Source organism: Daucus carota, chromosome 8 (genome assembly GCF_001625215.2).
Source record: "Daucus carota subsp. sativus chromosome 8, DH1 v3.0, whole genome shotgun sequence".
In the NCBI taxonomy this organism is placed as follows: Eukaryota; Viridiplantae; Streptophyta; class Magnoliopsida; order Apiales; family Apiaceae; genus Daucus; species Daucus carota.
Genome location: NC_030388.2, coordinates 19512998 through 19527306, shown reverse-complemented (window position 1 = coordinate 19527306; position 14309 = coordinate 19512998). Strand labels below are relative to the sequence as shown.

At 32.3% G+C, this 14309-nt stretch overlaps 2 protein-coding genes across 2 annotated transcripts; both read right to left on the bottom strand.

Moving 5' to 3' along the window:
* Positions 1–6455: 6455 nt before the first annotated feature.
* LOC135148502 (G-type lectin S-receptor-like serine/threonine-protein kinase At4g27290) lies at positions 6456–9743 on the bottom strand. Its single transcript, XM_064083754.1, has 7 exons — positions 9350–9743; positions 9144–9272; positions 8842–8999; positions 8002–8212; positions 7601–7838; positions 7364–7518; positions 6456–6742 (listed from the first exon to the last, which is right to left on the bottom strand). Exons 1-7 carry the CDS (start codon positions 9741–9743, stop codon positions 6456–6458), a joined length of 1572 nt encoding a protein of 523 aa, XP_063939824.1.
* A 247-nt stretch (positions 9744–9990) lies between these two features.
* Positions 9991–10620, bottom strand: LOC135148501 (G-type lectin S-receptor-like serine/threonine-protein kinase At4g27290). The gene has a single exon (XM_064083753.1). The coding sequence runs from the start codon at positions 10618–10620 to the stop codon at positions 9991–9993; it is 630 nt and encodes a 209-aa protein (XP_063939823.1).
* Positions 10621–14309: the final 3689 nt, after the last annotated feature.

Below are 14309 nucleotides of genomic sequence, written 5' to 3'. Positions count from 1 at the left end.
ACACATTCATATCTATATCTATATTCGTATATATAACTTAAAAATAATACTTATTTATTTAGAAAAACTACCAACCCGTCCAAATTGTAAAGGATAAATTCAAAATTAGAAAATGCAAGTCCAAAATTGTGATAGAAGAAGAAGATCACTTAATATAATTAATTTAAACTTTCAAATGGATAAGAAATAAGTAAATTTATGAATTAATGATATTGTTTAGATCTAGACAAAATGAAATAATTCACGAGATTTATCAATAATTATAGATGAAAAATTCACAATTATCACAATTATACATATTATATTATATTTAAAATGCTAAATCCAAAAATTTGATAACTGATTAATTTCATTTTAATTTTAAAAAATTGACTAGGATAAAAAAGAAGACAATATAATCTTTGATGACAAAAATAAAAATTTAATACTTCATACTTAAAACTATGGGAAAAGAGAAACAAATTAGAGGGGATAATCTTAAAATTACTTGACCAAAATTTACATGCTTATCATTTGAATTGACAAAAATAATTAAAAATCTTGGGAAAATTATTTAAAAAATTATAAAGTTTAAGCAAATGTATCTACATACTCATAGTGTAATAAAATGTATTAGACGGATGGACGCCAATGGAACAAAATCAAATAAATTGAGAAATTAATTGATCAGATGTGGATGTCTGATTTGAGGAATGGATCTAATTTGCATTTGAATTGACAAAATAATTAAAAACAATGAGAAGATTAACTAAAAAAAATATAATTTTAAAGTAAAGGTATCTACATACTCACAGTGCAATGAAATGTATAAGATGGACTGATGTCAATGGACCAATATCAAATAAATTGATAAGACTGCGGTTGAAATTGATTTATTGAGGGATGTCTGATTTGAGGTTGATTTGAGTAATGGATCTGTGGGAGGAATTGCAATGGAGGGGTGAAAATTAGTCCAAAAAAAATCAGACCTTTTGTGAGAATGGGATGAAAAGGGGATGGAAGAAAAGCGTGAATGTGAAATCAGACCTATAGTGAGCAGGAGTGAAAAGGGGAAGAAAAGCGTGAATGTGAAATCAGACCTATAGTGAGCAGGGGGTGAAAAGGGGATGGAAGAAAAGCGTGAATGTGAGAACTCACTAATAGTATATATATATAATTGTGGACTGAGGTAGAGAACTGATATATTTGGACATAATTAATCTCAAATAATACTTTACTTTTGTTAAAATTTGTAACTATTTATTTTATTATTAAATTACAATTATTTAAGTAAATTCTTTACCATTATTAAAATTTAATTATTATGTATCATTATTTATGAATAATTGTACGGTTTTGGTCAAACATTCTTTAATCTACCATCCAAGTTTGTATACATACATATTATATTATATATGTACTTAAATTTTATTCAAAGCACCATTTATAATATAGGAGTCTAAACTCGAGCAATTGATAAATGGATATTTCTATTCATGACAATTTGATGTATTGTGTTAATTTGGTTGAACTTCTTTCTTAACTTAAGATGCACTTTTCAACCAATTCTATATCAAAATATAAAGTCCTGAGTACCCAATTTTTATTTGATGTTAAGTGCGAGTACAGAAAATACACATTGAACCATTATTATGATTTTTATTGTTGTCTCTTTTATCTTTAGAATAGTCCCGTTACTATAAAACAATCATCCTTTTTAAAAATTAGAGGATGTTTGATTAATTTTTACACATTGAAAAACCACCTTCGTTCTACTCCCTTAGAAGAATACTTATGTGACAAACTCATTTAAATCCAACTTCATTGTCTTTTTAAGGACGTTCTACAAAGTCTCAGTTGTGATTTTTCTCAATCATTTTCAATTCTTCAATCACTGACTTTCTCCAAGATTTTACTTTTGAAGCTTCCTCAAAACTTTGTGGTCCAACTCAAAAAGGTAGCTATTTGGGAGCTAAATTAAATGAGAAATAGGAATTATTAGGCTATGCACGGTTCAACTCTATTTCCCATCTCTTAAGTTTCACATGTCGTATTTCGATGATCTTAGAGCAACTCCAATGCACCCATTCCTTACCTATATTTGATCTACATGGACAAGATTTGAGGATTGAGAACAAAAAGAGCTCCTCCAATTCAACTCCTTATCCCCTATTAATTTTAGGTGAGAGAAAGTTCAATCCCTTATTTGAGGGATGAAAAAGCAACCCGCTCCATGTCTTCACCAGCTAATATCTCTTCTTATTTTTCTGTTATTTATTAGTGCAATCTTTCTCTCTCCTTGAGTTATATATATAGATTTAAAATATAGGGAATCAAATAGGGAACACCGTTGGAGCAAAATAGCTTTTTGATCCCCAATATTTTAAGTAACCATTAATATATAATATTTTAGGGGTTGAAAATAGGGAATTGCATTGGGCTTGCTCTTACCGCCCACACGAAGGTTATGAAGTTATATTTAATTGAGAGGTGATGTAATAAGAACAATCCAATTGAAAAGGCCGGTAAATCGAGGATAAAAGAAAGCTATGAATTTTGATGAAGAATCCTATTTCGTTTGGAGCTCTATTTGTATACTGAATAAAATATTAAAAATACTTTTATTATTAGATATAGGATCAGATATTATTATTACTAGCCTTTAACCCGTGCAAAGCACGGGCGGGTATATAATTCATATTTATTAATTATAATTTAGATCTTAACACCATCTTATTAGTATTTTAGTATTAATGAATTGGATTTTAATTAAATTATATTAACCAACTAATTATATATCTTCTAACGGAAATTTAGCTTTTACAATTTATTATGTATTTGATAAATATTTTTCTGATACTAATATGTGACAGTTTATTATTCAATTAATTTTAAATCAAATTTTTCGTATCTCATATATCGTCATATGTTACGTAATGGTTCGTGTTTGTAATGAATTTGAACACGTTGGAGTTAAATTTCTAGTAGAATACGTTATAATTAAAAAATAGCGTCTTCAATTATTTATATGTATTTTAGACAAAAGATATTCAAAATTGTATATTTATAATTAGTTATACATTTATTTATAAGTATTTTTTTAATATTAATATATGTTATTAACAGTAGTTTTCATTTTTATTCAACTAATTATAAATTATATTTAAAAAGATATTAATATACATAAGGAGTGTTTTTAGTATATGAAATTGTTTAATAGATATCTGTAGACTTTTAGTTTTAGAGGAGAGTACCAAACCAAAATTCTGTACGACTACAAATTATACCCATGTTGCCTTTTTATAGTATAGTATAGATTGTATAGTATTAGATTTGGGATATTATTATAGGGTGAGAGGGGGAGGCAAAGTGAGACACTACAATTTTTTTCTTGGTTGAAGGTTTCTTATTTTAATCTCTTTTTAAATTTTGAATAAATTTACAATTTCGAATCAAGAGGGACTGAGGGAGTATTGGAATTATGATTCAAATTGTAACTGAAATAGGGGTCAAAAGCGACCATCCCATGGTCATGCATAAACTAATGCAGTATCCCATTAAAATTGATCGATCCAATGCCCCGCCTTAACAACCGAATCTCCAAGGCAAACACATCCAGATCCATGGAAAATGTTGGTACTATGTAGAAAATATTTCTTATCTTCTCTAAAATCAATGGATTTCATAAATATGAAGAGACGTTACCTCAAAAATGTATGTCAATGGAGAATAGGCCGAAAATCAAATCGGTGGAGCATTTTCTTCATTGTTTTCTACAATTATAAATAAAAGTAATTTAATTAAAATTTATAGCAAAAATCCAAAGGTAACATAATAACAACACTCATGTCAAGGCACACTAACACTACTGCGTCATTCTAATGCATGAGAACTTGGTTAATCCCATATTCTTATACAAAGTATTTAATCCACCTTCTCACTTTTTATTATTCAAAAATTTATTAATATCCAAAACAATTCAAAATTTAAATGAAGAAAAATCCACGTACTTTGTACAATCATTTTAAACTCATAATTTTTTTTAATACGATTTATATTGAAACGTTTAAACTTTTTATACATTAATTTCTTTTGGCTGAATTCAATAAAATATAATGAACGAGTTATCCATCTATTAGGATAATAATATATCTTATATAACTGTGTCCATGTGTGAAACATTTTAAAATATAGTTGGGACGACTTAATTATATCTCAATACCAAGAACTTTGTAAGTTTATTAGAGGAGAATTTTACAAAACAAAGAAATGTGTCAAAAATCTAAATAATGAAAGCATTTAACTTGTTGGTATACTATTATTGTGGTAACTTAATTTGTGTGAGAGATATTGAGGGAGTTGTGGTGAATTTAATTATATTACATGTAGTCTAGGAGAGGTATGAGCATGACATTAATTGAGATGGAGACCATTGAGAATGAGCGATGAAAATAAGATATGATTATACTAGAAATGAATGTGTTCGATAAACATCAAATATTATGGCAAGTATATATGATGAACAATAATAAGTTAAATAATGTGATAATGGAGAATTAATTACTAGTTACCTTAAAAAAGGAGTTCTCATGTTGGAGGCCCATCTTACTAAGCTCATTAGGGTGAGATTGACGGAAGAGAGGCCCATTAGGGATATAGCGTGTAGCCGAATTCGAAATAGCCCTTAAAAGCTCGATTTGAGACCGACCTGAAAACGGAGCAAAAATAGATGTTAGGAGGGCATGACAGTTTCTCCCTCGTTTGTCCCAGTTTCGGCCGAATTCTCCAATTATTAGGCAAACATCAAATGAAGTGAGGAAACGCCGATTTAAATTAATTCAAGTTGGACTATATGATATAAGCGATTTGATACTCACAAGCTCTTGTACAGTTTTAATTACTCAACCTAAAATGAGATTTACTTATTCTGATGAGATGAGAGGAATTAATTATCTCCATCAAAGAATCAAGCCCTCATCGCAGATCACTATTAAAGCAATTATGTTGAGTGAATAACAATCCTAAATTGGTGTTTCCAATTGAATAATTACAAACAAAATTGTACTATGTATATTGTTTGACAGGATCGCACTCAAACTCACACAACTCAAATATTTAGAAAAAGTACTGGATTTTATATAAAAAGCATTGCTTAAAAGTACTTGATCACAAATGATCTGGTAAAAGGCTTTATATAGGATTCAATAGAAAGATCTAGATATGTAGGTAAATTCTAGAATTCAAAGGACTCACTAGAATTTTCTGGTATATATTTTATAATATTTATTCTCATATCCAATGGCATTTTGCACTTATTTGGATTTTAATTTAATATATATTCCGCTTTAATTTAGATACGTAGATAAATTACTTTAATTGTTTTTCTGAATAAACCATTTTAGTGTCGAAATATAATATAGAGGTTTTCTTATAAATACCCAAGTCCAAAATATTTTTTGCAAAAATACTATATCTTTTCAAATTTTGCAAAAAATATCAAATTTTTAAAAATATTTGCAAAAATAATGTTTGTAACCACATGCAACCATACTTGTAATTCATGCGCCGCCCATTAACTGAAGTTGCATCTCGTTACATCTAGTTGTAGATCATTTTTGCAAATATTTTCTAAAAAATTATTATTTTTGCAAATATTTTTAAAAATAGTAAAATCGTAGCAGCAACAGTGCCTTGCTACAACCAAATTTTTTTCTACATCGCCAACAGCAAGCCTCTCCATTTCTTCTCCATCTCTTTTTTCACCCTCAAGAATGTTAATCCTTCTTATAAGACCAGGAATGATTGCTTGAGCACGTGCACACAAAGGGGATCTATCCACCGAAAATAGTTACAACATCGATCTGGACATGTCCAGAATCTTTGCCCAACATTTGCGGTGGTCCACGCCGTTTGTTGAGCCGCTCATTTCCTACAGAAGCACTTTCTAGCCATGGATTTTTCACCAAGAAAGATGTAGATATATGGGGGGGGGTGTGTGTCTGACTATGTATAAGTCTTAGGGTTATTATGTTTATAATGAGGATAAACATCGATTAGAGCCGTTAGAGTTAGGAAATTACAGCAAATATAACGGGAGGCGGTCAAAGGGCGCAAATCGAAGCAAAATTAAAACTATGGGTTGTGTTCTGCAAAAAAAAAAAAACTTTAAGACCAAAACGAAAAAACGGTATAACATAGTGGGTGCAAAGTGTCATTTACTCTAAAAAAAACTTAAAAAAAGTGGTACTTTTGCTAAATTCACTATAATTATACTATACAAAAATAAAAATTATATGCGGCATATATAATGCAAAAATTTTGCTAGCCGGGATAGCGGGGGTTACCATTATACATCCCTAACTTTTAACGGATCAGTTGGCCACAGAAGAAATTCTTATTAGTTTTAAACTGAAATTTTTTATCTGAACAAAATAACTACTAAATTTTGAAATCCAGGAAATCCAGCTAGAGGGAGCTCAGATACTAAATTCTGAACAAAAATGTTCAGATATCAAAGAGGATGAAGAATCTGAATCAAGAAGTTTACTCTCTGTGGAAAAACCAGGCTGGTTAGGCTCAGGTACCTCACATTTACTACTTAACATGAGAGACACCACAGCCATGCTTGGTCTGTCTTCTGGGAACGGTTGTACACACAATAGTGCAATTTGAATAGTGCGATACACATCGAAGTGATTGCACCACGCTAGGATCACATCATCAATTATGTCCAGAAACTTTTCCTCTTTGTAGAGTCTCCAAGCTTAAATGAATAATTCAATATGATACATTAAAAGATGTTGTATCATGAAATATTAGCAGTATTCTAAAAGTCTCAGTGTTCAATCCACTTGTTAAATGCTTATTGTAGACATTTATCGATTCATTAATAGAACCATAAGCCAGCTTAAAATCGAATCATTAGAGCAAATACGGAGTATGCTAAAGTTTATAAGTTGTAGTCACTTTGTTCAAAAGTAATACTCAATATTTATAGTACTATTTGCTAGATGTTGAGTTGGGTGTTGGCCTCCAATGTCACTATTTAGAAGCAAAAAACCTCTATTGTCATTTTCAGAAAAAATGACCCCAACTGTCACTTCAACGCAACTTCGTGTTGTGTTTATAGAAACGCAACTGAGCTGAAAATGCAATTTCAAGTTGTGCTTTCTTCATAAAAATCAAAACGCAACTTTAAGTTATGTCTTCAAGTGACAGCTGGGCTGTGCAATTTTTCCAGAAAATGGCATTAAGGTCCACTTGGCTTAAAATAGTGACTTTTGAGACCTTTTCTCGGTTCAGTTAGTAGTTAGACTATGAACGCAGTTATTGGCTTGTTTGTAATTATGCGATAATTTACTTTTTAAATTGTTAAATACTTAGCTTACCTGGCCAAGAAGATTAAGGTTGGGATCCGGTTGGTAAAAACCTTTCATTCTCTTTCCACTTATAATTTCTAGCACTAATACCCCAAAGCTATAAACATCAGACTTAAAAGAGAAAATTCCATCTAGTGCATACTCTGGAGACATGTAGCCGCTGCAGAGAATCCACAAAATTGAGAGACATATCAGCTTCAATCAATGAAAATGAAATGTTGAATTGTTATAAAGTGTCTTACAATGTTCCGACAACTCTTGTTGTATTTGCTTCACTTTCACTTCCCCAGAAACTCTTAGTGGTGCCAAAGTCTGAGATTTTCGGATTCATCTCATGGTCGAGTAGTATATTCCCAGCTTTGAGATCTCTATGGATGATCCGTATCCTAGAGTCTTGGTGAAGATAGAGAAGGCCCTTAGCTATCCCATATATAATGTTGTAGCGCTTTGGCCAATCCAGAGATCTGCTTCGTTCCTTGTCTGTCAAATTAGTAACCTAAGTTAGTCAACTGCATTTATTTGTAAGTAAATAAATTTTTCTGATATACTTTCAAACAATAATAGAGTCTAATTTATGACACTATTATAGATAAAAAAGTTTAAGTACGAGAGATGACTGAAAATGTTCTGAGGATTGTCGTACTGAATATATGGAAATCAAGGCTTTTGTTGGGCATGTATTCGTAAATCAGTAGCATCTCTCCTTCGTCAATGCTGCATCCCAGAAGCCTCACAAGATTTTGGTGTTGAAGTTCAGAAATACATAAAACCTCATTCTTGAACTCGTCTAGTCCTTGTTTAGAAGTCTTCGAGAGCCTTTTTACTGCTATTTCTGTTCCTTCCGCCAAAATTCCCTGAAACAAGTTACGTTACTTTCATATGGACTTAAGGTATTTACTAATGATTATGGATTTAATTCATATATTTAATTATTAAACATTTTACACTTCGCGGCAAAAAAAAAAAAAAAAAAAAACATTTTACACTTATTCTTTTATTGACATATTCACATTAGCAGATTTATTACATAGTTACATAGATAAAAGTACTTTTTTAACTGAGTTAAGTGTTGGGCCATGCAATACCCATGAACTCCATGTTAGTATGATATTGTCCGTCTCGCCCGTGGACGAGTTTGTTTTTGGACTCCTCCCAAAAAGTCTCATATTAATGGAGTTGTTTTGACGGGTTATAATTAAGACGAATCTTCTTTATGTTTATGACGTGGGACTTGGGTTAGACACCCACTTAACAATAAAGTACTTATATCTTCTACTAAAAAAATTCAATAGTGTGCATGGAATCTAACATCATATAATGATTGTATGACAATACTCTGTTCTAGACAGAGTATAATTCAAACTAGCTAGTGAATTAAAATAACTATCTTGGTATCTTTTCCAACAACATAATGATCATTTTGCGTTACTAAAATACTCTTAATATATGTTTCATCAGAACATAAGTAAATCAATATAATTACCATGTAAACAGGTCCAAAGCCGCCTTCTCCAAGCTTATTGTTTTCCGAGAAATCGTTGGTTGCTTCAGCAATTGTTACCAAGTCAAACAATGGTAATTCCAGACCTTTCTTCTCACTATTATGTGTTGATTCACCTTGTACGTTAAATCCAAATTTTCCTGAGAAATGGGGAACAAAAGGACACTCTAATACTTGTGTAATGACAAAAACAGAAATAACAAATTACAATATTTTCCTACATGATGAAAGTCACTGGTGTGCTGAGAAGCTAAAGAGTTAATATCAGTAAATTATTGGCTTACCTTTTTTTCTCAGAGTTCGTTTTTTATACACAGTTGATATAAACAGGCTTAGGAATACTGTTACTACAACTAATACAGCAATGATAATAATCCACAGCGGCTTCTTTGCTCTTCTAATTGTACTTCTTCCTGTGCATATGAAATTTTAGAACAAAATCATAATCTAAACTGATATTATAAACATTAAGTGGACTAATTTTACTCACCTAATTCTCCAGCAGCCCTTCTTACATAAAGATCTTGAACATTTCCCAGATATTCTCTAATATCAAGCAGGTCACCGAACCACAATAAGCATCCACTTCCACCTTCTTTTACATCAATATTTCCATATGCTGTGCATGAACAGTTCTTCAAGCACTTAGCTGCACATTCCTCTAGGGTCAGACTTCGATCAAACCATGAATTTTGAGTGTCTGGAAATTTGAGATTGGAGTAACTCTGAAAACTATCTTCATTCCCACACAACAACTTAGATTTGCGAACACAACCATCAGAATGATCAGCTAACCTCCATTTTTCTGAAAATTTTGGCTCAAACCCATCCAAAACCCACAATGTCACGTCCGTAAGTTTTCTCAGTAATGTTACAAATACCATATGCCCCACATAAAGCAAAGTCGTCGCATTTATCTGTTGGTAGAGTCACAGTGTTATCCCAACCTTGCATATTGTTAGTCCGGGTAAGAATTTTTAGATCTCCGTCTGAATTTAAGATCATTCTCATCGCAGCAGAACTATTGAGAAGTTTAAACATGTAATACAAATCCTTTTCGTCAGACACAACATCATATGTGAAAACCATATTCTGCATCAAATTCGACTTGCCACCAAACTGAACACCATTTCATGGTCCAAACCTGAATCTCATAGCTGAACCTTTCCATACAACTCGCTGTGGATATCCTTTTAGATAGACTCCATATGTGTAATTGCCTGGAGATGGATCATCCGGGCTTTTCCAGAATATGAGATAGACTCCATATGTGTAATTGCCTGGTAGAATAGTATCGCCAAGGTGATCAAAACTCTGCCAGAGGAAATCTTCAGGATAACTGTCATTCGCATACCTGATCACAAGATTTCCTGTATCTAACAATTGTGCCACAGGACTCATCACAGTATTTGATGAGTTGGATGACCAAATTATTTTATTGTCACCATTAATGAGTACTAAAACTCCATTAGCGTCAATCATGAGCATGCCTGATGTATCAGTAAGTGGCGTGTCTCTATTAGCAACCCAGACAACAGTCAGATTGGCTATATTTTTGTACCATATGCCCAAAAACCGACTCTTTGAATTACCAGGGCTAAAGAATCCCATTTGAAAAGTTTCTTTAGCCGACATGATGATGCTGTTATCATCATCTCTAATTGTTTGATTAACAGTTATAGTATCAATTGCATTTGCCAAATTTGTATAGGCGAAAAGCATCAAAATGGAGCAGAACAGAATGAAGTAAGTGCTTTCCATTGATCAGGTATAGTTGCTGTATCTACATATATATACTAAAAGAATTACGTTTAATAGCTTTCCATTGATACAACATACGTTCTTGCATGCACATCTCAATCTCGTCAATGTTAGTTTAACTACTATTATGTAATCAAGTTAGCGGATAAAAGTCTTGAATGCTACCAATATTCTAATCTCTGTTTGTCCATCGTCGAATGCTACAATAATTAAAGACTAATGTATTGACCGGGACTCTGCTTTATTTATCTTAAGTAGCCAAGAGACTATCAACTTCTTGTTCTTAATTGCTGACAGCTGAGATGGATGTTCATGTCAGCATCCTTCAACAACCATTTTTCATCCATCTATCTATGGCCTCAAGGGCAGAGTTTATTATATTAATCACATTTCTTATTTCTGGAAAAAATTAAACTATCTTCTGAAACATTTCCAGATTCATCATACAAGTCAGGATGTCAACATACTAATTTACAGATTCCCGGCTTCAGGTCTCAAAGACCGGAACCTCCATTCACTTTTCTGGTGAAGGTAACTGAAGTCGTATAAGGAACATGTTTCCGATATAAACAGAGTAAGATAAACTTTAATAGTGATAATCATTGTTATCTAAATTCTATGGAGTAGGACTGACAAATATTCTTCTTATCATCAATATTCTATAATTGGAAAGCTCCATCTGGTCTATTTGTCTATTTGTCTCGTCTAATAGTATTGGCTGCTAGAGACTTTTCATCCTTTCGCTTTCAAATTCATTCTACGTCTAATAGTATTACCCTTTATTTGATTTAGACCAAGCTGATCAGATAAGTTGGGAGGGTGTTAAACCAAACCATGTCACCACTCGAGTTATATGGGATTCAATTCGCATCAGGGGTGAGAGTTGCACCTGGTCTGCTTGGGTCTGGTGTAAGTTAAAAATCACTAGATTTTGTTTCCTGTCTTGGCTGTTGTGTCTTGATAAGGTGGTTACTAGATCTGTTTTGTGTGATCGTCATGTCATTTCTGATAACAGCTGCATTTTTTGTGTTGGAGGGCTTGAAACAGCTCATCACCTTTTTATTAACTGCCCGTATGCTAGACTGATTCACCGGGTTTATTTGAGCGAGACTCACGGGATTACTATGGATTATTCTATGGATTGGAAGGGCTGGGTTCTTTATTTTTTGGCTATAGCTGATGCACCTCAGAGGCAGATTTTGCTTTTATATCTACAAGTTTTTTCTTATCATCTATGGAGGGTAGTAATGCAAGGCTTCATGGGGGAGGCAGTTTTGGTCCAAGGAAATTGCTAACAGGAATCATGGTTGATATGCGTGGCAGGGCTGCAGCTTCTACTTGGTTATCTAGACTCATTTCTAGTAGGCCTATTATATGTACATGGTTAATTTGATGTAAATCTTTTAGTTAGTTGCTGCTTTGTTGGTAGTCGATAGGCTATGATTGGGGTCTTTTTTTCCCATGCCAGTGAGCTTGCTTCTTTCTATCTATAATCTCATACCCTGAGATTGTTTATAGAAAATTTTTGTGGCTAGCCTCTTGATCTATTGTATATTCTCTTTTATATATATATATATATATAGGGGTGGGTTCTGGTACAAACTTACAAACTTTATGCGTTCAACACATATATAATTTGAGTTCAACATCTTTTTTAACATATTTTATTGAACATGGTTAAAATTATGTTGGAGAAGGACCTAAACTAAGTTTTTAATGTAAGAACTAAATTAGACGTATTATATAACTAATATTTATGTTTCTAGACCCTACCCAAACCCCAGAGGTATAGTTTAAACATCTCTATATATATATTCAACAAAATGATAATTAGTGTTCTACACCCGATGTTGAACCCCAGTTACAAATGTGTTGAATGCACGATTTATTTATGTGTTATTTTTAAAAATTACGATTATTTTTCAATAATTTTAAACATGAATACTTTCTATAACTAAGGATTAACGCGTTGCACGAATAAAAAAAATTCAAAAAAAAGTTTATAAGTTTGTAACTTAGAAAAGTTTTTATTTAATCATATCCCTATATATATATATATATATATATATATATATATATATATATATATATATATATATATATATATATATATATATATATATATATATATATATATATATATATATATATATATATATATATATATATATATATATATATCCATTTAGCAAAAAAAAAAGATTTCAAGAGTGTGTTCGATACTAATGTTTTTGGTGCATTCTTGTGCGCCAAACACGCGAGTAGAGTCATGGTTCTTGCAAGAAGAGGCAGCGTATTGTTCCCTATAAGTGTTGCATCAGTAGTTCATGGAGATGTGCCACATGCCTAGTGTGCTTCAAAGCATGCGGTTTTGGGTTTGGCATAGAATTTGTGTGTAGAGATGGGGAGTTACGGGGTAAGAGTTAACTGTTTATCTCCTGTGAGTCTCCAGCATCTAGCAGCCAATACTAGTTAAGGTAGATTCCTCAAAAAGACAACCATCGTGAAAATCGAAACCGAGTGCACTACAACAAATCAGCCTTTTTACGACGGAAATTAAGCCTGCATTCCGTCGTAAGTTACGAAGAAATTAAGCCTGCATTCTTTCAGATCCGGACCATTTTTTATTATTTTTTATTTAGGAAATCAATTTAAATAAGGAACTTACGACGAAACGTATATGTCATCGTAAGTTTGGAATATAAAAACGACACCGTACTCGGAATCGGAACATTTAAATTTTTTCAATTCAGTGAAAAATAATAAAATAACGAACTTAAGACGGTTTTGTGTTCCGTCATAATAAGTTACGACGGATTGTAGATTGTCCGTCGTAAGTTGAGGCGCGAAGGTGTTCCGTCGTAAGTTATCCGTCGTAAATACCCTGTTTTGTTGTAGTGATGTGTAAATATTATAGACAGAATTAGACAAGCAAAGCTCTGTTTTTATCCTTGCCATCTGTGTAGGTCTGATGGTTGTCTATTTTTAAGACTTTAAAATGTTTTCATCTATTTAAACACAATCACATTCAGCACATATATTTAATTGCTGATATGAATTAATGTACGTAGATACCGGGAATGATCGTGGAAATGCCTACCGTGCTTCAAATTTCATAGAGATATCATCTTTTTAATTCATAAGATCTTGGTATGAAACCTTGAGATACTGGTTATCTTGCAATTCCAGGACATGATCATGGAACTGTTTTGAGTTCCTACGTCGATAACAGATAAAGGCAACACATGCTGAGATACCAAGGGGAAGAAGAACAAGGGGAGTATGATTTTCTTGTTCAATGAGACTTTTACGGACAAGAAGGCAATTGCAGAGCTTGAATACCTCCACAAAACTATAAATTTCCAACAACTGAAAAAACAATGAGTTTTGAAAACTAACCTTGTCTAGGCATTTCCGCGATCTTACTGTGCTTCAAAGCATCAGGTCTTACGAATTAATGTAGGTTTCATCCTTTTTTAAAAATTAGAGGATGTTTGATTCATTTTTACACATTGAAAAACCACCTTCGTTCTACTCCCTTAGAAGAATACTTATGTGACAAACTCATTTAAATCCAACTACATTGTCTTTTTAAGGACGTTCTACAAAGTCTCAGTTGTGATTTTTCTCAATAATTTTCAATTCTTCAACCACTGACTTTCTCCAAGATTTTACTTTTGAAGCTGCCT